Here is a 26,959-nt window from a genome sequence, read left to right as displayed (position 1 = left end):
CTGGGACTCACGTGTAGCCCAAACAGTCCCTACTCTGATAACTGGAAGGAAGTGGTCTGCAAATGTAGGAGGCACCGTGACATTGTGGGGCTTGTGTGGCAGGGGAGGGGAGGGTTTGACCTTGGCGAGAGCATCCATCCATCCATCCATCCATCCATCCATCCATCCATCCATCCATCCATCCATCCATCCATCCATCCATCCATCCATCCATCCATCCATCCATCCATCCATCCATCCATCCATCCATCCATCCATCCATCCATCCATCCATCCATCCATCCATCCATCCATCCATCCATCCATCCATCCATCCATCCATCCATCCATCTGCATGACAATGCACCCTATGCTGCAAAGAATATCTCTGTGTCATTGGCTATGGGCATAAAAGGAGAGAAACGCATGGTGTGGCCAACAACTTCCCCTGATCTCAACCCTGTAGGGAACCTTTGGAGTATCATCAAGCAAAAGATCTATGAGTGTGGGAGGCAATTCACATCAAAACAACAGCTCTGGGAGGCTATTCTGACGTCATGCAAAGCAATTCAAGCGGATACTCTCCAGAAACTCACAAGTTCAATGGATACAAGAATTATGAAGGTTATATCAAAACAGGGTTCCTATGTTAACATGTAACTTGGTCTGTTAGGATGGTTTTGATTGAACTTGATTCAGAGAATGTGACCACCTAATGTTGTAAATTGAACAAATGACTATTTTCAATTCTTTACAACCTATAAAATGTTTTGAAACTCTGCTGTGCATAATAATTTAGAACAGTGTATTTCAATGTATCGAGTTTTCTTTACTTTTTAACAATACACTGTTTTCATTGGGAGGTTTGTTCAATAAAATTTGACATACTAATACTTGAACAATGTGACTTATCAGTATGACTTATCATACTGTTTATTTGCATTGACCATTTAGGAAAATCTGAGAAAATATAATTTGCAGAGATGGGGATTCGAGTCACTGTGACTTGGACTCGAGTCGACTCGAGTCGCTGTTTTGAGACTTGTGACTTGTGACTTGACTTGACAAAAAATTAAAAAACTTAGACTCGACTTGGACTTGGAAGTTAAAGACTCGGGACTTGACTTGAGACACGATGACTTGAATGACTGTTTTCAGTTTGAATGTAAAATTAATAATACATTTAAAAAATAATATCGATAACACGGTAGGAGCACAGGCTGAGAATGGCGTTGTCATGATTGGATCACTACCCTGTCAATCAATCAGTAATGCCATCTCGACCTACCGAACGTGTTTATTGGAGAATCACGGCCCTTTACATCAGACATGCGCAAACATGTCAGCGGGAGCAGTACCGCGAGTCATCACCTTCGGCTATCGCAATTACTTTTATGACGGCAAAAGACGGACAGCACAGTGCGAGATATGCAACAAAAACATTTCGGACAGCCAGACGACAACTTCAAACTTTGTCTATCATTTGAAGAGCCATTCTGCCAAGTAAGTGCTTTTCATTTATCTAAATAGGTGTGTATACACAGCTTTAATGCAATGAATATGATGATGAAAATGAATTAAGTAAATATGATTTAATATGGAGCAAGTTAATAAAGAAAAACTACAGTTAACTTGACTTAGACTTGACTTGGACTTGACCTATTTAAGGACTTGACTTGACTTGCCCAAGAAAAAAATGACTTGGGACTTACTTGAGACTTGAAGGTTAAGACTTGAGACTTACTTGAGACTTGCACATGTGTGACTTGGTCCCATCTCTGATCATTTGCATAATAATTTGAAACACAGTTATTAGGTGATTTTTTTTTTTTAAATGAATGAATAATCGTTTAAATAATCGTCATTTCGAACACAGTCAAAATCATCCTGATTATACTTTGTTCCCATAATTGTCCAGCCTTATTATGTACGGCTTGAACACTGCGCCTAAATGTAGGAAAATTGTACTAAAAAAGGTAAATACGACTGAACAGTAGTTGGGCAATAATTCTTTTCAAGTACAACTACAGTGAGCCCAATTAACATTAATGTCTAGTGCCACATAAAAACACGAATACAGTACACTTATTTATCTGAATCATATTTGTACTGATTATGATATAATCCTTCAACATCATCACATAGCACAACAATGCTCAACAAAATCATATTATGAAAAATTTGCATTTAAATTGACAATAGAGGGCTCAAAATTGTAACTATTAATTTTTTTCAACCTGTGTAGGAAAACAACACTTCTGAAACTGCTGCCAAGAGAGAAAAGCTGTGGATTAAACATTTAACAGTGTCATGATACATTCATGCGCCACTAACCACAGTTAACAATGTAAACAATGAAGCAGAGACTTCAAAAGTCACATCCAGTCACTTCGGCTTTTTTTCAATAAGATACAGATGAGAAGAGAACAAAATTACTTGCCTGTCATCAGTAATGCTGGCGATGTGACGGCCGTCGGGGCAGAAGCTCACAGAGCGCACCCAGCGGTCATTTGACCCTCCAGCAAAAATGAGTGATGGCGGAGGAAAGAGGTGACTGTGAAAACATCAACTTGACTTGAGTTCAAAGTGTAGTGTAGTACACATTAATTTCACTAATCTTTATCCATTTCTGGTAGTTTCTATTTATACTAAAACATTCATTTCAACTTCAAGGTCTGTATATGGCTTGTGAGTGCTGTTTCTCTCCCTTGCTGGTTACGTCGAAGAGCTTAGTGCATCCATTTTGTACACCCATGGAAAATGTTTGAACTTCTTCTTGAAACATCTTGAAGTTGAAACACAATTTTCTTGGTTTTGATAGCACTACAATATTTATGAATCTATGTTGGGCAGAGACTAGAGAGTAGTTCAGAATTTTGGTGAACCATCTGCTTGTTTACGTTATGCCAATCAATGCTGTGAACTGTCGTAATGCCATATAGCGTGACATTGCAGTTCCTTGTTAAATGAATTTTTATTGCACGGGACACATACCAAATATTATCTAGGCAATACTTTATATACATTTTCATTTCTCAATAAGTTTTCGAGGACCTGGAAAATACATTTGACATACTCCAAACTTTCCCAGGATTTTCAAGACCGCACGAACCCTAAATGTTTAAAGTATTAGTAAAAGTATTAGCACAAAGTCTAGAGCATGCATATTTATGGCATCAGGTTTTTGAACATGTATTGTTTTATTGTTACCCAATGAATCAGTTTGTTTTTCAAATCAACTTTTATTACTTATATTTCAAATTAAAAGGGGGAAAACGTTTTTAAATTATTCCTTTTGGTCTCACTGTTTTATGTCACAAAAACCTGACATTTCAACAGGCGTGCGTGTGTGTATAGACTTTATATTCACTGTACATGTTTATAGGGATGCACCGATACCATTTTTTTAAAAAAAAACAATACAAGTAGATTTGATTACAGTAATAGCCGATACCGAGTAACGATACGAGTATGAGTTGCATTGTCCTTGAAAATACGAAAAGTATAATTCCACCAGGCGTGCGTGTGTGTATATACTTTATATTCACTGTACATGTTTATAGGGATGCACCGGTACCATTTTAAAAAAAAACAATACAAGTAGATTTGATTACAGTAATAGCCGATACCGAGTACCGATACGAGTACGAGTTGCATTGTCCTTGAAAATAAAAGTATAATTCCACCAGGCGTGCGTGTGTGTATAGACTTTATATTCACTGTACATGTTTATAGGGATGCACCGATACCATTTTTAAAAAAAAACAATACAAGTAGATTTGATTACAGTAATAGCCGATACCGAGTACCGTTGCATTGTCCTTGAAAATACGAAAAGTATAATTCCACCAGGCGGCTCGGTGGAGCACTGGTTAGCACAGGGATGTCAAAGTCAAACACACCGAGGGCCAAAAAAACTAATTTGTTACAAGCCGAGGGCCGGACTGGTTCAATGTTTATTAAAATATATCGGAATGATTGCACATAGCCTTTTGAACTAAGACCTAACACAGTGTACATTATTTAATGATTAAATGAATATGGCAATATTTTGTTATGGCTCTGTCAGTAACTTCAAGGGAAAACATTTTCAACAGCCAAACAGCAAAAAATTCAATTGTTTTAAAAACAAAATGTGTTTCTTAATATCAACATAAATGCATAAGTAAAAGTGCATGCATTATAAACTGAAAATGTATTATTGTGCTGCTCTATGATCTACCGATCATTGCTTTCAAATCGTAAAATAAAAAAATAATCAAATCAGTTGTATTCTTTCTCATGGCTCTTATCTGCAATTTTCCCTTGGTCCATTCAACTGAAAAATAAATATAAATAAATAAAATTCAAAAATTTACGGCACACAGACAAAACAATACTTTCTTCAAAGAAAAATCACGTCTTGTAGAAACAAATGTAAAAATGTAACCGAATTAAAAAACGGAAAATACGTTACTGTTCTGTGATGCTCACTTGTCTGAGGCTGAGCCTGATACTTAGAGGTGTCTCATTGTTTGTACAAGTTCATCAATGTTCGGGGTTAGGCTCTGAGGCTCAAAACCCGTTTTTGATCAACTCTCCTTCTGCAAAGGGTCGGGCTGATTTGGCGATCTCTTTTGCCACAATAAAGCTAGCCTTGGCAGCAGCCTCGCTTTGTGATTTAGCATACGTGAACATAGCCTGTCTGGACTTAAGGCCTCGTTTTAATTCTTCCACCTTCTGTAGCTTTTGTTCATATTCCATATTATTGTCTTGGTCTGTGTGTTTCTTAGACGTTTGATAGTGCCTTCTTAAATTTAATTCTTTCATTACAGCCGCATTTTCTCCACACAGAAGACACACAGGTTTGCCTCTTACCTCCGTAAACATGTACTCTGCCTCCCACCTGGCCTGAAACCCCCTGTTCTCAGCGTCCACCTTACGTTTAGCCATTTTTGAGGAGGGGGGTATCAGAAAGTTGAACTCTGCTCTGACTACTGATGAATAATGAAGCCGCTTGTGCGAGCTGCAGGGACATCGCGGGCTACCGTTGCATTGTGGGAAATGTAGTGTTGGTGCGTGCAAAACACCAGCGGGCGGCTGTGGCCTACGGGCCGGTTCTAATAGTAATTCAATATCATCCAGGGGGCCATAGATAATCAATTCGCGGGCCGGATCTGGCCCGCGGGCCGTAACTCTGACATATGTGGGTTAGCACATCCGCCTCACAGTTAGGAGCGTGCGGGTTCGATTCCACCTCCGGCCCTCCCTGTGTGGATTTTGCATGTTCGCCCCGTGTCCGCGTGGGTTTTCTCCGGGAACTCTGGTTTCCTCCCACATCCCAAAAACATGCTTGGTAGGCCGATTGAGTACTCCAAATTGCCCCTAGGTGTGAGTCCGAGTGTGGATGGTTGTTCGTCTTTGTGTGCCCTGCGATTGGCTGGCAACCGGTTCAGAGTGTCCCTCGCTTACTGCCCGATGACAGTTGGGATAGGCTCCAGCACACCCGCGACCCCCGTGGGGATAAAGAGGTACAGAAAATGGATAGATGGATAATTCCAAACTAAAATGTTATTTTTATTTTACAATTCAACAAGCACCAAATCTTACAGTTGAAAACTATTTTAACAGTTGTTTAACAGTCAACATTAAATGGCTCACTTTTCTATTACTTTCGAATACTGCAAAAAGTATAAAAAAAATATTAAGAACACCTATTCTACATAAATAACTAATTCTTTGGTTGAGGTTTACCAGCAAAACAACTGATTAAAAAATGACAACTTAAGTTTGAGAACTGCATAACCTTGTTTGTTCAATATTTTTTGTTAGCTACAACAATGCGGGTATCCCCCACACTTGCAGCATATTGTCAAATACAGTCACTGTAGCCTGACTCATGTGAGAGCTGGGTAGTAGTCTTACATGTAGAACGACTCTTTGTGGGGCGGAATTATCGTCAATTCACTGTGCTGTCAAACTGATCAGAGACACAGGTCTAACACTACTTGTCCATATATCCGTAGTGAAGCCAAGGGCAGTAACTCCTTGGAGCAAGTCAGTAATGTGCCTTTTTACATTCTCGTGCACCTTTGGTAAAACACGGTCTGTAACGTGGCAGCTCGGTATCTCATACCGTGGCTTGAGTTCACTCAAAAGACGCCAAAAGCCCACATCATCCACATACGACAGTAGTTGATCATCAAGAGCGATATACTCTGCAATCAAACCAGTGATTTTTATTGCTTGTGGATTGTCTGAAGGCATCTTATCTCGCTTCTGCAAAGTCTCTTATGAAGTTGTTTGTTACTTTGAGCTCCGCTGCTGGCAAATGCATTATACTCCCAGTTGTGGTGAGTTTTCAAATGTTTTAAAGTTAAGTTAAAGTTAAAGTCCCAATGATCGTCACACACACACATCTGGGTGTGGTGAAATTTGTCCTCTGCATTTAACCCATCAACATGTGATTTTGATCCATCCCCTGGGGGAGAGGGGAGCAGTAGCGGCAACGCGCTCGAAAATCATTTGGTGATCTAACCCCCCAATTCCAACCCTTAATGCTGAGTGCCAAGCAGGGAGGCAATGGGTCCCATTTTTATAGTCTTTGGTATGACCCGGCCGGGCTTTGAATCCACAACCTTCCAGTCTCAGGGCGGACACTCTACCACTAGGCCACTGAGCTGGTATTTATCAAGTTGCTGGTGTTATACACATTTATTGTACACCCACCTCGAACAAGTTTTGCCTTGCAAATATTAGTCCATTTTGCTTTTGACACTCACATTTACTTTGAAATACTTCCACTCAGCTGACATTACTCCTTTACTTGCTCTAGTTTTGTGCTAGCTTAACTGTCCCTTTGCCAGAAAACACCATGGCAAACCATGGCAGGAGGCGCTGCCGTAAAACTAATAATGTGGTATTGGCTGCTGGTATCCGCTCTCGTGTCATGAGTACGAGTACAATACCAGTATCGGTGCATCCCTCCATGTTTATTCATTCAATTATTGTTTGGTGACCTTTTAATAATTTGAAGTTTCTGTTCGGACAAACACACACAATTGGGAAAATCGCAGGTCTCACCCCAGCTCTAGGAGGATAGTGGCCTTGTGGTGATCCCAGACAATGACCCGGGTGTCATAGGAGGCAGTGACCAACAGCGCCCCATCTGGTGAAAACTCACAAGACACCACGTCATTGTGGTGGCCCTCCAACTTCCGGATTAATGTGTATTTATCCATGTTCCATAAGAACACCTGCAAAGTGAAGAAAGGTCTATTAAAATCCATGGATTGATGAGAAGGGTTGAGTTGTACTATCATAGGTCTATCATTACCATTACTGTCTGCATGTAAAGGAGTTAACAATTAAATTATGAGGACTTAAAGACAATTAAGTGACGTTCTGAGTAAATGGACATATTTCTAACTATTAAAAAAATCCAAAGCAAATCAAAGTGTACATGCTACACAAAAATCAAGGCTACATGTCAAAATGCGACATCCCTATTAAACATTAAGTCACATTTTTGCTGACTACATGACTAACATTCTCAGTTGTATCAAATTACCAGATCCTTTAACTATACACAATGCTTAAATCAGTATTAAATAAGATAAAAATTACTACAAAATTACTTGTAATCTTTTAACAAAAAAGAGAAAATAAAACAAGTAGTAACTTAAGGTAACATAATGTTACTCCACTGGTTTCCCCTTTCAGAGTTTTAGTTCTCTCTGTTTACAATAGGCTCACACCTCCGGCAGAAGCCTACGAAGAGAGACAGATACTGCAAGAGAAAAGAATATTTTATGGCCAAAGGGTTGACACCTCTGGCAAAGTACACATCAGCACCCACCCACACCCACACACACACAAACGTACACACACACACAAATAAAAATTATAAATTGTTAAACGCTACGACCTATCAGTATTGGCGGGCTTAGAGGAAATGCCGAATGAAATTTTTAACATGCTATTTCAGCCTTCAGTTTACATCATTTTCTGTTCAAATTTCTTTAACTTGACATGCTTTTTATGGAACAAGTGGGATGAGCTTTTCTGATGTTTTTAGGCAATACATATTTTTAAGATTAAGTATGTGTTTCTTTTAAATGAGTAACAATACTATTTCTATTCATCTGCAATACTTTCACTTCAACATCTGCAACATCCTGGAAGCAGATAATAGAGGGTGACATTAAAGTCCACCAGAAAAACACCTGACCAAAGGACAAAACAATCTAGTATGCATAGATAGATGATGAATGTACTATAAAGGAGGAGTGGGGGAATTTGGGAAAAAGGTAGTGGTGTAAAGGGGGGGTGTGGGAAAGAGGGAATAATTGATGACCGGTTTAATGATAGTTTTTGGGTGAAATTAATAAAATAGGAACTGCGACAGCATAAGTAGACAGACACGGAGCAGCACCTACGTACAGATTGACCTTGCGGGTCAGGTGCCAAGTTGCCCCTGGCAGGCCTTTGGGCAATGCGCATCCGCGGTTCACACCGGCTGCTCAAAATGTCAGCGCGGCGCTCCCCTCAAAACCAATCACAAACTGAGCTCTGCCACCACCTGTGACAGGGAGAGCAAGACACACACACTGTAGGGACACACACAGCTGGTCAAACCTACTACCTACATGTCTACTACCACTTGTTTGGTAAGTTTTATTGAGAATTGAAAAGATCTGTTCATGGAGGGCACTCACAATCTATCAATTCTGACATTTTAAAAATGGAAGGTTAGCATATTATAAACAGAAAACAGATTTTGTCTGCAGGCCAATCAGTCATGAATGACAAGAATGTGTTAAAAATACTTTTCATTTTGCTTAAAATAACATACAGTATTAATAAAGCTAAATAGGTGAGTGTTTCTATTAGTTTTTCCTCACTCGTCAACGCTGACTTACAGTATATGTAGCTAGATGTGTGTACAAACAGTTAGTTGTGAGTTTTGCAAAATTCAGCAAAGCATTTTCCCCACAGTCAACAAAACTCTAGATGCAGGTCACTTCACTTATGACACAGCAAAGTCGCTTTTAGTGTGAACATAGGTGAGCAGTGCTGGGATGGGTTGTATTTCATTCCATTTCTAGGCTCATTGAGCATGGCTAGTCACAAGCAATGGCACAACAGTAAGCTAGAAAATCAATAAAAAGTGAACTGGGAGGAACATGTTTACGTACTGCTTTGCTTGATCCGACAGAGCAAACGATGGACGAGTCAGGGGAAAAGGCGCTGCAGTAGACCCAATTCTGGTGACCCCGTAAAACTTTCACCATGTTACCTAAAGAAGCAAGTCACATTATCAACAAAATGCCATTTACTCTCAAAAGTCGAAGTCAACAGATTTGCTGAATGTCTATGACGAATTTCCCCTTTGCGATCAATAAAATAAATGAACTGCACTGCCTACATACTCATACACACACACACGGGCGCGCCTGCCCACACACCCGCGCACGCACACGCACACGCACACGCACACACACACACACACACACACACACACACACACACACACACACACACACACACACACACACACACATACACACACATCTTATGGTTCCATAAACTGCTTAGACTATAGAGCTCCCATCAATCAGTGTTCAGTAGCATATCTTAAGTGACTTCAGCATTATTGTATTTTCTTGAGATTCTCAAAAATAAGGGTCTTGTGAAAAATAAAAAATAAACAAATACAGTAATCACTCGCTATATAATAGTGCATTGCTATGGCTTCATTAGAAAAATACACTACAGATTGGAGTCAGGCCACAGCAGCACAGTCAGAGTAGTGCAGTGAAATACACGCGAGTCACAATTTGTCCTACTATATTGCACGTACTTTGTATTGATGATTAAAATTACTATTTTACTGTGGTTATTTGTAAGAGAGCATTTACTTCTGTGTTAAAAACATGTTTGGACCTGAAAACAGGTTTTGTTCTTTCGTTTCAATATTATACAGGACCGTCTCTGAAAATTTGAATATTGTGATAAAGTTCTTTATTTTCTGTAATGCAATTAAAAAACCAAAAATGTCATACATTCTGGATTCATTACAAATCAACTGAAATATTGCAAGCCTTTTATTATTTTAATATTGCCGATTATGGCATACAGCTTAAGAAAACTCACATATCCTATCTCAAAATATTAGAATATCATGAAAAAGTATACTAGTAGGGTATTCAACTAATCACTTGAATGGTCTAATTATCTCAGAACACCTGCAAGGGTTTCCTGAGCCTTGAAAAACACTCAGGTTGGTTCAGTAAACTAAATCACAAGTATGGGGAAGCCTGCTGATCTGACTGCTGTCCAGAGGACCATCATTGACACCCTCCATCAGGAGGGTAAGAAACAAAAAGAAATTTCTCAAAGAGCAAGCTGTTCACAGAGTGCACTTTCAAAGCACATCCACAAAAAGTCTGTTGGAAGGGGGAAATGTGGCAGGAAACGCTGCACAACCAAGAGAGATGACCGCAGCCTTAACAGCATTGTCAAGTCAAGTCAAGTTTATTCGTATAGCCCTAAATCACAAACACTCTCAAAGGGCTTCACATAGCCAAAATTGACAATTATTCTCAAAGCATCCCCTGATCTTAAGCTCCCAAAAGGGCAAGGAAAAACTAAAAAAAAACCTGCCAGGGGAAAATGAGAAACCTTGAGAAGGGACCACAGATGGAGGGATCCCCCTTTCAGGATCACCAGGTTGTAATGGATGCAGAGAGGGCACAAGTAATACATAATATGAAAATCAATGAAAAAATGGATGTCGGAGGTGCCCTCGATTGTCCTGGCAGTGTCTTCAAGGAGGTTGAGCTGCAGTTTCTTCATCTTGAATTGGTCCCCAAGAATCCAGCAAGCCGCTATCAGCTTTTGAGCCACCTAACCCCCTCCCCAGCCAGGGAGGGGGTGGGCAGAGAGAACAAAACAAACTCCGGCCAAATCGGCCACTACAAGTTAGTTAAAGGCCATCTCATGGAAATGTGTCTTTAAACGTGTCTTAAATGTTTCTACTGAGGTAGTAGTTCTAATATCCATTGGTAGGGCATTCCAAAGCTCTGGAGCCCGAATAGAGAATGCTCTAGACCAGATATGGGCAAACTATGGCCCGCGGGCCACATCCGGCCCACAGGGCCATTTAATCCGGCCCGCCAACCCTGAATAAATTGTATTATTAATTTTTTTTGGGGGGGGTCATTTTCCCTGCAATTACTATGTTTCTCCAGTAGATGGGGAAGCGCCCGCCCGCGCATTTACTCCCGGGAGCCGTGTCAGAAAGTCACGATGCGCATTCACAAGCACGTGCGCGTACTCAGTAGTACGGACGCAGCGCACTCCGCGCTCTATTTCATCTATCGGTGCCGAATTTCGAACGTAGGCTGTGACGTCAGTATTCTCGTAATTCGCGCGCTGAGTTTTCAGATAGTTTTACACTAATGCCACCCACAAACCTTCCCCTGGAATCCTTTCATTAAAATGAGTGGCCCGAAGAAAAGAAAGGTGGACACTGAGTGCCGAATGTTAAAAAAGAGTGGACAATTTGGCTCGACCTACGTGTGTGAGAAGACGTTCCGCCACATGAGCGTCAACAAAGCCCGTCACAGATCTAGGTTAATGGACCGACACCTCGGCTCTATCCTAAGAATTACCACAACAAATTTTACTCCAGACTATGATGCACTAGCAAAAAAGCAAAACCATACTATTGATTTCTTTATTACTTTATTTACATGTATTCTTTCACTGATTCTTCAAGATGATGGATTTGGTCAGAATGTTTGCCGTTGGATGTGATTTCGCCTCATTAGATAAACATATTTCATAAATCTGACCTGCAGGCGCTGAAGTGATGGAAAATGTTATTCATCATAACAGTGTCGTATTTAATAAGAATCACCGATAGTAGTTTTTTGGTGAAATATTTTTTTGATGCTGTTAATAAATGCATTTGTTTTCAAAAAGTTTTTTTTAATATCCATGCTTCTACTAAAAGTAAAAACCTTTTATGCAATGACCTTTACATGTAATTTATATTACTTCACACAAACGCTACATCCATCTGCTCCTGGTTCGGCCCCCCGGTCAAAATTTAGAACCCAATTCGGCCCGCATGTCAAAAAGTTTGCCCACCCCTGCTCTAGACCCTGCAGACATTTTCTTGGCCCTCGGTGTAACTAAAAGACTAGCGTTTTGCGAATGAAGGTTACGAGACGGAACATAAGAAACGACTAGGTCGACGATATGAAGGCGCTAAGCCATGCAGTGATTTATAGGTTAGTAGAAGAACCTTGAAGTCACATCTTAAATGGACCGGGAGCCAATGTAATTTGGCTAATATTGGGGTAATGTGATCAAATTTTCTTGACCGTGAGAGCAGCCTCGCAGCGGCATTTTGCACTAACTGTAGACTTTTGATACTGGACTTAGGAAGACCAGAGAATAATACATTACAGTAGTCCAGGCGCGACGTGACGAACGCATGTATAATAGTTTCCGCGTCCCCGGTCGAGAGGATAGGACGAATCTTAGCAATATTACGAAGGTGAAAAAACGCAATCCTGGTTATATTCTTAATGTGTTTTTGAAAAAAGAGCGTTTGGTCAAATATTACCCCGAGATTAGTTACCGTATCACTCTGAGTGATAGTACGGTTATCTATAGTCATAGTGGTTTTCTTAAATAAGTGTTGATAACGAGTAGGACCAATTATCAACGTCTCAGTTTTATCTGGGTTAAGACGAAGGAAGTTGAGAGACATCCATTGCTTGATCACCGCAAGGCACGCCTCGAGATTACAACAGTCCCGCGGATCTGTCATCGATAACGGCATATATAATTGGGTGTCATCCGCGTAGCATTGAAAACTAATATTATATTTACGTATTATGTCCCCAAGCGGAATCATATAAATATTAAATAAAATCGGTCCGAGTACCGATCCCTGTGGGACACCACACGTAACATTATAGAGCTCAGAGGACGTATTGCCATGGACCACTCGGTGCGTCCTGTCTGATAGATAGGAATTGAACCAGCTGAGTGCTGACCCTGAGATACCAAAACAACTTTTAAGACGCCCTAATAGAATATCGAAGTCTACAGTGTCAAAGGCAGCACTAAGATCGAGTAGTAACAATACAGACGACGTATTTGAATCCATAGCTATGAGGAGATCATTAGTCACTTTAGCAAGTGCTGTCTCTGTGGAATGATTAGCTCTAAAACCAGACTGAAAAGAGTCATATCGATTATTAGCGACCATGTAATCAATAAGCTGCTGCGCTATTACTTTTTCAAGAAGTTTTGCTATGAATGGGAGGTTTGAAACTGGCCTATAATTACTGAGACAGTCCGGGTCAAGATTTGCTCGCTTAAGTAGCCGTTTCATAATAGCGGTTTTAAAGGCTGTTGGCACTATCCCAGAGGAAACAGACAGATTGATTATATTTAAGACGGATGGTTCTAAAATTGGAAATAATTCTTTAAGTAGTTTGGCTGGAAGCGGGTCGAGTAAACATGTCTGTTTAACCGCACTAACCAATTTTGTAAGCATTTCAAGGGACACGCTTTTAAAATTTGAGAGGGTTATTGCATGATCCCCAGCGCTAGTAACCGGCGGAGCGATTGGAATGGTATTCTTGATCTCGTCCCTAATGGACTCAATCTTTTGAGCAAAAAATTTCATAAACTCGTCAGCTGAGTGGAAGGAGCTATCGGGGGTCGGCTGGCGCAGAGTTAGGTTTGCCACTGTATCAAATAGGTATTTAGGATTGTTTTTATTGAGATTAATGACTTGCGAAAAATAACGAGTTTTTGCTAAAATAAGCGCATTTGTGAAGAAGTGTCGCTTCCAGAATTTGGGGGAGCTTCAAAGACAGTGGACTGAAGCTGGAGTCCAGGTATCAAAAGCCACTGTTCACAGACATGTCCAGGAAATGGGCTACAACAGCTTTATTCCCATGGTCAAGCCACTTCGGAACAACGGAAGAAGCGTCTGACTTGGGCTATGGAAAAGAAGCACTGGACAGTTCCAGAGTGGTCCAAACTCCTCTTTTCAGACAAAAGCAAGGTTTGTATTTCATTTGGAAGTCAAGGCGCCAGAGTCTGGAGAAAGGCTGGAGAGGAGCAAAATCCAAGTTGCTTGAAATCCAGTGTGAAGTTCCCACAGTCAGCGATGGTTTGGGGAGCCATGTCAGCTGCTGGTGTTTGTCCACTGTGTTTCATCAAGTCCAGAGTAAATGCAGATTTTAGAGCACTACATGCTTCCGTCTGCTGAAAACATCTATGGAGATGATTTCATTTTCCAGCATGATCTGGCACCTGCCCACAGTGCCAAAACCACCAGTAAATGGTGTACTGACCATGGCATTACTGTCCTCGATTGGCCTGCCAATTCCCCTGACCTGAACCCCATAGAGAATTTGTGGGGTATTGTGAAGAAGAAGCTGAAAGACACCAGACCCAACAATGCAAATGAGCTAAAGGCCGCTGATGAAGCATCCTGGGCATCCATAACACCTCAGCAATGCCACAGGCTGATTGCCTTCATGCCACGCCGCATTGGTTGCAGTAATCCGTGCAAAAGGACCAAGTACTGAGTGCATTAATGGACATTTTCAAATCTTTGATTTTGTTTTGCTGTTATAAATCTTTTTTTTTTTTTACTTGGTCTGAGGAAATATTCTAATATTTTGAGATAGGATATTTGAGTTTTCTTAAGCTGTATGTCATGTTCAGCAATATTAAAATAATAAAAGGCTTGCAATATTTCAGTTGATTTGTAATGACTCCAGAATGTATGACATTTTTTTTTTTAATTGTATTACAAAAAATAAAGAACTTTATCACGATATTTAAATTTTCTGAGACAGTCCTGTACATGTATAATACTGGTAAGAAAATAAAGGGTTCTACTTCAAGGATTTTGCCTATCACTGGTTCTTTTTGGAACGTAACCCCAGCGAAAAACAAGGGATTACTGTATACTGATTAAAAATATCCCTCAGAGTAACTCAAAGTTCAGAAACAATAAAATATAAAAAGAAATTAAAGAACAGAAATCATACAATTTGCCCCAAATTAATTAATTTTTTTGGTTGAGAATCTTAAATAATTGTTAGAAACCAAAATCAACTCAGTGAATCGGAACCACAATAATCCAAATACAAATGATTTTTTTTGTTTTACTTTAGACAGTAAAAACATTTTAAGGAAATACAAACATGAAGCATAAACACACCATCATCTTTGAGGTCCCACACTCGGAGGGTCTTATCTCTGGAAGCAGAGACCAGCATGAGGCTTCCATCAGGAGCAAAGGTCAAGTCTCGAACTACATCAGAGTGATCCATGAGATTCAGCAATAGTTTACCTGAGAAATGGCAAGGAATTAATGCAAATGTCTACTACCACGTGTACATGTACAGCTGCTCGTCTGATACACATGTTTATCTACAAACAGCCAGACAAACATTATTTGCTACAGCTTTAGCCTTGACAAAGGCTGGGCAAATGGGAATTTTTGCAGTGCATGTTTATTTTCAGGTATCCTCACCAGTGTAAACATCCCAGATTTTGATCCGGCCATTGTTGAGGCCAGTTGCCAGTAGCAATTGGTCCTGCCCGAATTTAAACCGGTGCCATTCGACGTTGACACAGCGGCTCTGCTTCTCAGGCACAGATGAGCCAAAAGCCAAACCCCAGACAATGTCGCCGCAGTCAATGGTGTGCTCTCTGGGATCACCAGTTGTCTGTATGCACTGGCCTCCATCACTGTTTTGACGGGAAAAGCGTCGGGGACTTAGGGCATTAGTGCCTTCTCCATCATGGCCCGCTGAACTGAAAAAGAAATATTATTTAACATAAATATACAATGATACTAAAAGGCATTAACTACAGTTAAATTATTCATTTGATGTATTCATTTGATTTGATGTCTCTCAAATGTAAAAACATTGTGCTTTCAGCTGCCTCTTCGTTTGTCTTGTGTCGGTCATTTCCGCCAACAGATCTTGTTGTAGCATTCTGCTTTGTCAGCATTTCCCTCAACATTCAAAATGACAAATATACACAAGGTGAGGATAGCAGCATTGCACTTTAGGTTTGCTTATATTCAGCAGAAACTGGGGCTTGTGGTCATAGTGCTTTACGAATTGATTCACGTTTATATGAACTGATAAATTCCAAAAATCAATTTTACAAATATAACAAATCACAATCACTGCACTGTATCTGGGTGATGAACCCCTTTGTAATTGCAACAAGTCAAGAAACTTCAATATATTTTCTATTAAAAAATGACCAACAAAACAAATGTGTGTTTAAAGTGGTACTTACAAATTTGTCAGACATTTGGACCAGGGAATAAGCCTGACAATGCGATGCCCCTGAGACCAAGCGAAGTAAGAACCATTGGGTGCAAACGCGACTGTCCAAGCTTCACGCCCAGACTTCTGGTCAAAGGGAGCAACAGGTACCAGGAGTTCACCAATGAACTTTGCCTTACCTGTAAAGCAAAGTTCTGATTTATTTTCTCGGCTCAAACCTATGGAATTCATATGTTCAAGATGAAACTGTTTTTTTTTCTGTACAGCAAATGTGTAGACATGTTAAACAGTGCATAAGAAAAATGTCAAATCAAGTTCATCTTTCGAGTTGAATGTGTAAAACATGGAAAAATTATTCTGACATGGATAAAGGGCACTGTAGGTGTGTTGGGTTGAAAAGGGACAACTAATCTGGTTCTGCAATGAAAACAAGATTTATGTTGTCTAACGATCTCTGTGACATTTTTGTGCCCCACCCTTAAATATTTACTGTATATCATACAAGCAGACTAGTCAACTTTGATATTCAACGCTGAAACAGCTCCACGGCTTTGTCAGCAAAGGAACTCAAACATCCTTTTTTTATACTGATCAGACAATTTGTGTACAATGTACTAAAACCATATATGGCTGAACATCAAACAGTTGAGCCCCTTCACACAGGCCATCCAAGCAAACATGTTGGAGTCAACCCATAAATTTGTTCGCTTCCTTTCAGTACTTGAGGTTCTGCCTCATAAGCCACGACGATTTTAATTTAATGCCCCAAACAAATTTTTCACGAAAGCAATTGTCGTGCATTGCATCAAATTGTTAGGGAAGGGGAAAAAAAGAGAATTTAAACTTTATCATGCGACAATAAATGTATTATTTGTCAAATACATTTAACGATTCAATAGGGCTGCTCAATTAATCGAATTTTAATTATGATTCCGATTTTTGCTTCTGACGACCCGAAAATTCATATAATCGAGGAAAAACGATGACCATATTTTCCGGACTATAAGTCGCAGTTTTTTTTTCAGTTTGGCCTAGGGTGCGACTTATAATCAGGAGCGACTTACCGTATTTGCCGGTGTATTAGTCGACCTTTTTCGATCCAAAATCGACCGGAAAAAAATCGACCTCGACTTATACACCGAGTCATGAAATTTAACTTCGTATTCATCGCTTCAAATGTGATGGTAACCAAGGCCGTTTCTCATGCATCTCATTGTGCGTGGGTGTGCGTCCGTCAGGCTCGTCAAACAGCGAGAAACTGAATCATTATAAAGCGTTCGTCGCATTAACACGCATCCTCAGCAACAATTTCAAATATTCTCACCTCAATAACGGACATCGAAAGCCAGGCAGCGACGATGACTACTAGGGGGAAGTACTGGGTATTGAGCGAATGTGCGAGTCATCGCGCGTCAAGCAACGACAATAACTACCGGTACGTAAACATTCAATCGCCATGTCTAAATGAATGTCGTTGGCACTTAGAAAATATTCGGCAAACTTGGCCAGACTTCCAGGGGAAGAGGCCGAATTTTCACTTGTTCTGGCCCACCGGAGGAACCAGCCGAGGCGGACACTTTACGGCGGTTGAGTCGTTGGCACTTAGAAAATATTCGCCAAATTTGGCCGGACTTTCAGGGGAAGAGGCCGAATTTTCACTTGTGGTGGCCGACACGGGGAACCAGCCGAGGCGGACACTTTACGGCGATTGAGTCGTTGGCACTTAGAAAATATTCGCCAAACTTGGCCGGACTTCCAGGGGAAGAGGCCGAATTTTCACTTGTGGTGGCCGACACGGGGAACCAGCCGAGGCGGACACTTTACGGCGGTTGAGTCGTTCGCACTTCGAAAATAATTGCCAAACTTGGCCAGACTTCCAGGGGAAGAGGCCGAATTTTCACTTGTGGTGGCCGACATGGGGAACCAGCCGAGGCGGACACTTTACGGCGGTTGAGTCGTTGGCACTTAGAAAATATTCGCCAAACGCTCTCAGGATAGAGAAGACCAAGAAGATGCCCTTTATGACGACAAACTAAACGAAAACGAATGGAACGAGCTTTTCGGAAATAGCGACGATGAAGACGAATTTTGAACTCTATGTACCGGCAATCACTTTATAATTATAATTTGTTGTTTCTTAACTAAAAATAAACCAGTTTCTAAGAGTGTTCATTGTTGTTAGTCTCTCTCGGCGCGTAATATCACAGGGTCATGAAGTAAATAATATTTAAAATGGCGTATAGATCGCTCGCTACAAACGCGCGAATTTGAACACATTTCGTCAATAAATTTAGCATATTTCTGATTGAATTTAAGTTTAATATAATGCAACAATTGAGCTCGACTTATACAAAGGATATATCATAAAATCGTAAATTTACGTCGAATTTTAGGGGGTCGACTTATACACCGAGTCGACTTATACACCGGCAAATACGGTATATGTGAAATTATTAACACATTATTACTTGATCATTAACACATTACTTACTATTATAGTTGATCACTTCACATGTTATTTTCCCGCCTGTGGAGAGTGGAGCTCCAGGCCATATTTAACAAGCAGCATTGTACCTGAATGCGTTCAATGAACGAAAGTTAATGAACTCGTTCATATTTTGGATAAACGTGAACCTGAACGTTTCACGTTTGCTCTGCGAACGTTCATTTTGGGGCCAATGAATGGTTTGAATGGCAGTTTACTTTCGTTCAAGAATGCCAGGTTTACTCTTCTTAGACTTAAAATAAAACCCCGCTAAACACACTGCAAACACACACTGTAAACAAGGCGGGAAGAAAAGGCCACCAACAATCGTACGGCGCTGGCGTCATCAAAATGCGACAAAAGCGCAATGACAGTCGCTCATTCGATGAAAACACACGCCACACGACGAGCAGCCCCACTCGCCCTTTATTGTCAAACAGCAGCGATAAGTTGTGAGAGCATTTATGAAATTTGGTGCGAGTCCCAACACTGCCTTTAAGTATTATTATTTGTGCTCTATCCTAAAAGGTGAACTTGTTATTAGTAATATTATAGTTTTCAACTGCCAAACTAACCACCGCTGTTGATAGTTACAGTAGGCGTTAGTTTGAGTGACGTGCTTGTTTTCTGACTCAACTGTGGAACGTCTGCGATGAACAAGCACGTACAGCATGAGGCGAGCTAATGACTTTCGACACTAGTGTGGGGGAGGGAGAGGAACCAATGCAAAGTCTGACCGTGTACTTGGATATATTTTTAAAATTGTTTCATGATGACTTAAAAGGGAAAGGAGAAATCACACCATTGACTTGATGACAAGTAAATGAAACAATTACAAATTGTGGGACACATTATTGACATAAATTAGGACGTAACGCACTCTGCAAGGCAGATCAAGGCAGATCAAAATTCATAAACCAAGGCCAATAATTCAACCCTGCAATCTACATACCATTTTAAAAGCAATCCCAACGTATCGAGTCATGCATTGTAAATTGTTACGATTTTTGACAACAAATGAGTCGCAGGGAAGGTCTTAAAAGATATTCGTCGATCACCGCCCAAGCCCACAGAGAAGAAAAGCGGTACACGTTATCAATTGTACTTACCTATATCATTTTCGTTTATAGAGTCTGGGAAGCTTGCCATCTAACTGAGGGCAGAGACCAAGAAAAGCCGAGCTCCGACGGTAAAACCAAGATTAAAGTGGAAATTCGACGGCTGCGGATGAAGATAGCTTTTCTTCCACCTTCGGCTTCTGCTAGCGTCAGTAAATCCCTCCGCCTCAAAAGCGCACTGCTGGGTAGAAAACGTAGTCGTCGTAAAACCCTTGATTACTTCAACACTTTACTTACTCTTTTAAATGTGATAATAAAACTGGCAAATATACGTCCAACAAACCGTTGCCGTTCCAATCACAATGCGAATTATACTAGCTTCTAAACGTATGTATCAAGCTATTTTCATCCGGGGAGGCCGGGAGGGGCGATACTTTAACAGTAGGCGGTGCTTCAGCATTTCATCTACGTCAAGCAGAGTTTCCATAGAAATACTATTAACGTCCTCTTTTGGTGTTTTTGTTATTATCGGTTTTGTTGTATCTAATTATTTTAGCCTGTTTAATAATCGTAATTATTCCCTTGCCACGGTGAAAAGGAGTTTTGATGCATTTAGTTCATTGTTATAGTGTGAGAATATACATTTATTTATTACTTTGTAGGTTCTAGGATTGATTTTTCCCCTAGGGATTGACAACAGGAAGATGTAGAAAAAGACAAAATTTCAACGTTGGCACCATTGTACTATGATAATATTTTCTTTTCTCTGGACACATCAGGACCTACAAAGAGCGTATAGCATTAATACAAATTTTATCATTGGGGTCATGAGCAGATGTATCAAAAGTATTCACATTGACTACTCAAGTATAGATAATGAGATTTAAACATGATTTTAAAGAAGTTGAAGTAGCTAGCTTTATACTGAACTGTAAAAGTATTGGTAACTATTTGAAAAGTAAAAATAATGCAAGGAGAAAAAATACAACGAACTGGAAGCCGTTAAACATAGTTACACAAATAAATTAGGTGTCTGGTTACAATTTGTATTGTTTTGATGCAGCCGTCAACTCAAATCCACATTTTCAAAACAGTTAACGCAGAGGGCTAAACACATGCCACAGTGGTCAAAATGACACATTTTGTTCGCAAAAGGCTCTAACTGCCAAAATATTTAAAATATGAAACAAAAGCAAACTCAACTTTGACACAAGTGAGCACCTCCAATAAATAATAAATAATCATTACCCAATGGGCAACAAAATACAGCACTTGTGTGAATCAGTGCACCATTGCTTGTCATCGCAGCCTATACGTACATAGCTTACATTGCAGTCTATACATAGCTTACATGCAGTCAAATGTGCCCTCTTGCAAAAAATGCATCAATAATCAGATAGGCTTTTTTTTCCGACTGTGGCTGACCAATGAAATATTCACACAGAGAATACGTGGAAAAAATACATTATTGTGTGAGAAATTAGGAAAGTAAAAAAAAAAACATTTTACAATAAAGAACAAAAATCTATAGTAGGCCTATACTATAAGAGTACAAGAGATAGCCACAAATGACATTCGTGTGTCTTTTCTGAGCCCTTCCAGCTAGACCTTCACCTCGCACACACACTCTTCCTCTGACTTCTCTACCTCTTACTCTCGCTCTACCCCTCATCTGCCTTAGACCTCCTCGATCCATGCTTGCAAAAAACAACACAGGCCTGAAGACTGATAGCAAATTGAAATATTTTGTGAAGAAGTGTCAGACAGGTGCTTTTAATGATTGCATACTGATCAGGGAGTTTCTACGAGCTCGGAGCATATGGTTTCTGTTTTGGAAGCACGGCTAAAACAATGGAGTTTGGACTTCTTGAATGACATCTGCGTTAACTGTTTTGCAAAAGGGTGGGAAAACTGTCAATCCAATGACAATGGGTTACATATTTGCATGAGCCATCTTCTCTGCTGAGATGGTGATGATGAAGACTGAGAGGTTCCCAGTTTCTTCAAACGGGTCAAAGCAATCAATAAAAACTAACACTGCTTGACACGCCCACTCGCCCAAGCTGTCGGAAGTGAAGATGAAAAAGCTCTTGTACGCATGTGTTCAGTGTTTCCGGTGAAGCATTTACCTTGAAGTTCCAGACACAAGTGGCGTGTCGTCGCTCGACCAATCTTCGGGCAACTCGGTGTATTACCGTATTTTCCGGACTATAAGTCGCTCCGGAGTATAAGTCGCACCAGCCATAAAATGCCCCAAAAAGTGAAAAAAAAACATATACAAGTCGCTCCGGAGTATAAGTCGCATTTTGGGGGCAATTTATTCGACAAAATCCCACACCAAAAACAGTCCTGAACGAGCAACAACAGGCTAAACGATAGCAACAATAGGCTAAACGATAGGTATGCTAACGTGGGAAACACAAACAAAGAGCTGAGAACGGGCCTGACGTAACATATAGAGTGATTAAGGACAACTATTACATGAATAACATGTTTATAAAACCATCGGTGTCACTCCAATTCATTAAATAGCAACAACAGGCTAAACGATAGGTATGCTAACGTGACAAACTCAAACAAAGAGCTGAGAACGGGCCTGACGTAACATATAGAGTGATTAAGGACAACTATTACATGAATAACATGTTTATAAAACCATCGGTGTCACTCCAATTCATTAAATAGCAACAACAGGCTAAACGATAGGTATGCTAACGTGACAAACACAAACAAAGAGCTGAGAACGGGCCTGACGTAAATTATAGAGTGATTAAGGACCACTATTACATGAATAACATGTTTATAAAACCATCGGTGTCACTCCAATTCATTAAATCCATCGATCGTTCTTTGTCAACAATGGGTGCGCACGGCTGAGGGCGCTTGCACTTCAAAATATTCCACAGGCTCATATAATGATAGATAAACTATATTTCAAATAACTATAATACAAGCCAATAATATTATCAAACCATCCGTGCACTTTAATTCCATTAAATCCATCGATCAAATTCCTCGTCCTTTGTCAACATCGCCGCGCGTGCGCCCTGACGTCAGCCTCGTCTTTATTCCACAGATCTACTATATAACTATATTGTAGCGTTAACAAAGTACAAGGATAGACGTGGGTTTGGTAAACAGCTCTTTATTAAACAAAACAAACTTCCAAGCGTGTGGCGGCGTGGACTTCCAGACAGACCGGGCGTGCGTAATGGCCATGTCCGAGCCCCGCGCACCGTTCGCGGACAGCCACTCGGCCGAGCGCCGGCCCCCGACTCAGTAGCGTAGGACCGGGCGTGCGTAAAAGCCATAATAGTTTTTCAAACCTTCTATGTCACTCCGAATCCTTAATTCCTTCAAACTCTTTGTCCTCCGTGTCACTTAGAAATGATCACCGCTAATGATGCCGGTAGTCCTTATGTGGGCACGTTTGTATGTAAACAACCGCCGCGCCGCGCTACTGACGTCACTTGAAATAGTAATCCATTGGTACATCACGGTTCTCCAAACTTTCTTTCTGCTGCTCGATTACTGTTTTCAGCTGCATATATTACAACTTGAAGTTTGTAACCTGCAAAATATGAGTTTCTTTTTGGTGCCATTTTTTTTAAGCCCACCCAGATGATGAGTCACGGCCAACGGTGAAATTTAGAGCGCCCTCATCCAGTTTTGTCTGAAAATATAATTTTTTTGGGTTGTTTTATCAAAGTCAAAGTCTGCTTTATCGTCGATTATTTTTTTATATACTAAGACACACAAAGAGATTGAAATTACGTTTCCACTATCCCTCGGTGAGATAGTACACATATGCATACAAGCAACACAAAAAAAAACAAGAAGGCACAAACAATGAATAAATAAGAATGTTGAATAAATGATAAATAAACAAATAATAATAAATAATAATAAATATAAGAGTAGCAAAAATGGAGCAAGTGTACATACAGCAGACAGTGGACTTGGATATGGTGCTTTAAAGTGTTAATTGCTTTATTTGATGTTTTCTCTATTTTTTATGTTTTGAATATGTTCAAGATAAAGATATAAAAGCATGTGAAGTGAGCAACTATACTAAAAATAACATGGGAAGTGGTCAACTATACTTGTAAGTGATGTCTTAATGATCAAGTAAAAATTTGTGAAAAAAAACATATATAAGTCGCTCCTGAGTATAAGTCGCCCCCCCACCCAAACTATGAAAAAAACCGCGACTTATAGTCCGGAAATTACGGTAAGCGTCGAGAAGAGGGTAGGAAAGCGTAGAAGAGAGGCAAAATTAAGGTTGCTTCCTTCAGGCTGCAAAAAACAGTGACAGCATCACCACTAAGCCTTTTGATGCTCCTTGTATGTACGTCTTAAGTTGGTAAATTAAAATGAACTGAGGCAATGTAACATACAAGTAAAGAAGGCGCTGCACTGTTTAGCTTAGTTTTTTTATGTGGCTGTCCATGAAGACCTGACAAGTGCTACAATTGTGAAAAAACTTGTTTAAAGCACGCAGATGCAGTAGAGTTACCGCAAAATAAGTTCTGATAAGTCTGTTTATATTGAAAAATACAAAAAGCATTTAAAAGTACAATAAAGTGTTTAAAACTACAATAAAGGTTCATAAAAGTCTTGTGTGGATATTGTAACAATATAGTTTCTTTACATCACGGATTTTCAACTATCGCGTGTGGTCTTGGAACCAATTATCCGCGATAAACGAGGGATTACTGTACCACCCTTGAGGTGGAGCCACGACTGTTGGGCTGGGTGCTTATCAAGTTGGGCACACCATACAAGTCAGACATTTTTTTTTTTTAGGCTGTGTCATAAGAAGTGTCCTGTCACTATGGGTTTGCGTGCTAGTAAATATTTTAACAATACATTTTCCCAAGCTACATTGAAAGGGCTCTCAACATAATCATCCACTCAGTCAATTTGCTCATGACTAAAATAGTATGTATTTAAGGAGCACTGAATGAAGATGATTATTTAGGTTAATTTAGCAGACTGGGTTAAAAAAAACAACCCCAACAACAATAAAAGATACATTTATATTTTGCTTCGAGAGTGCCTGTGAGTTGTAGTGTTCAGTAAACAGACTAAAAATGTCAACCAGAACACTCATATGTAGCTATCTATTAACAGAGGTCACAATGTCATTGTCAAAAAAAAAGATAACAGAAGTATACAAGGGTGACCATATGTCACGAGACAAAAACAAACACCACCCCTTAAAAAAAAAAAAAAACTTAAGTATTTTATATGATTCTTGCTCAGACTTTTTTTGCAGTATGAATTAAAAATAATGGAAAATCATAAGCACCATATGTGTCCTTGGTCCTTATGTTAGATTGATGAACTTGTTGCAGTGGTTCACTGTGGACTTTTGGGCAGTTACAGCTTTAATGACCACAATATCTGGATGCATAAAATATATATTTCTGTAACCCCCAGTTGTTGGAGGAGAAAATCCAACATGGTAAATACTCATGATACAGTTGTGTATATAAAGGGGCATTTTTCATGTCTTGGATTTGAAATGCCCATCCTGAGGATGCCTAATCACAAACAGAATATGCTACTGTAAAGAGAAAAGTAACAAAGGTAGAAACAATCTCTTGCTATAGTTAGTAAACCCCTAAGGAGAGGTTTTGAGGACAGGGTTAAAAAAATAAGGATAGAGACTAATACTTTTCATATTGCAATTAACATAGTATAGCATCAAATTATCATTATACAGAAAAAAAAATATTTAATGACAGTTAGTACCAATCTGTTTTGTGAGTCCAGGCCTTTTCCTTAGAAAGAAGGGTTGGAGGTCTTGCCTGGTATCAGGGTGGGGCTGTGTGTAGTGGGTTATAGGAAGAGCTTCAATACCTACACCAATGGACCGTTCCACTGTCACCATGGTAACGATACATGGTGGAGCATGGGAGGATCTGAAATATGAACATCATTTAAATCTTGCCCGATGCCACTCCAATACAAATACTGTGAATGAATGAGTCAATTAGCGTTCAATTGGGCGTGGCATATTGATTATGAATTTATAATTTGCAGACTCAGATGAGATGTGTGACATTTTGTTTATAAGGCAACAGCAGTGTTCGTCATCTGTCAACTTGTGAGGAAAATGGCAGTTGAGGCAAAATCCTGCTTCCTACTAATGTAGCAAAGAGGGGGAATTTCATGCAGTAATGCTGTCCACAAAGGGAATTAAATCACTTGTTGAGCGCCGCCTGAGTGACCCCAACTGTTAGCTTTGCACTAACAAGCAAATAGGACACAAGCGGGTGGATTTAAAATTGGACCAAAACAATAATCAGTTAAAGAAATTGATTGAGGTGAGGTACCATGGAAATTAAAGTAAATAAGTTTTACATTGAAACTAACACCATGCAGGCAGGTGGCCGCCAGCTGCCGGAATAGACATCAATGCATAGTGCTTATGCTCTGATGGTCTCTTTGTTAAATCCATCCATCCATCCCTTTTCTATCCCGCTTGCCTTGATTCGCTTTTCAGTGTCTGCTGTTAGGGTCCCGGATTCACAAGCATATAGAAAGATTGAGATTACTAGGGAGCGCATTAGTCTGATCTTCGAGCTGGTAGAGATATTTTTGTTGTTCCAGATGGTCTTCAGCTTGGTCATTGCATTTGTAGTTTGGGCAATCCTGGGAAGTATTTCGGGTTTAGATCCTTCATCCACTCGCCTGTTGTCCAGATTTTGTTGCAGATAAGTAAAAGTGCATCTATGATCGGGTCACCCCCCGCCTTGATCAGTTCCGCTGTGATGTTATCCACGCCTGGTGATTTTCCTGGTTTTAGTGACTGTACTCCTGAAACTATTTCTTCTCGCAGTATAGGGTCCTTGTGATTGTTTGTTGCTGCAGGGGCAGTAAGGACTTTTGGGTTGCCTTTTATTTTATGTGTGTATAGTTCGGAGCAGTATTCTGTCCATCTCTTTCTCACTTGTGCTTCTTCGGTTAAGCAATTCCCTTTGGAGTCTTGTATTATTGTGGTCCTTGATCGCTTTGTGGAGGTGAGGTCTTTGATTGTCTGGAAGGCCTTTTTACTGTTGTTTTTGAGTAGGCTGTCTTCAATATCTTTGCACTGATCT

The 26,959-nt window shown here is 40.1% G+C and overlaps 1 protein-coding gene across 7 annotated transcripts in view; it reads right to left on the bottom strand.

Annotated features, from left to right (window-relative positions):
- LOC125972246 (WD repeat and SOCS box-containing protein 1) overlaps positions 1–26,959 on the bottom strand; it is a 162,316-nt gene that overhangs the window by 15,257 nt on the left and 120,100 nt on the right. For 3 of the 7 annotated variants that reach the window (XM_068651239.1, XM_068651241.1, XM_068651240.1), the window contains exon 11: positions 16,341–16,489. In XM_068651239.1, the coding sequence (XP_068507340.1) occupies positions 16,486–16,489 (4 nt within the window). In that variant the 3' untranslated portion in view covers positions 16,341–16,485. Of the gene's footprint in view, positions 1–2,419; positions 2,534–7,041; positions 7,215–9,155; positions 9,257–15,223; positions 15,356–15,538; positions 15,823–16,320; positions 16,490–19,904; positions 20,300–25,610; positions 25,781–26,959 lie in introns of those variants that run through there. The other 4 variants (XM_049725850.2, XM_049725852.1, XM_049725851.2 and 1 more) reach the window with 4 other exon arrangements.

The sequence above is a fragment of the Syngnathus scovelli genome, chromosome 7, assembly GCF_024217435.2.
Source record: "Syngnathus scovelli strain Florida chromosome 7, RoL_Ssco_1.2, whole genome shotgun sequence".
In the NCBI taxonomy this organism is placed as follows: Eukaryota; Metazoa; Chordata; class Actinopteri; order Syngnathiformes; family Syngnathidae; genus Syngnathus; species Syngnathus scovelli.
Note: the sequence above shows the minus strand (reverse complement) of the source record. Positions and strands in the feature narration are given on the sequence as shown.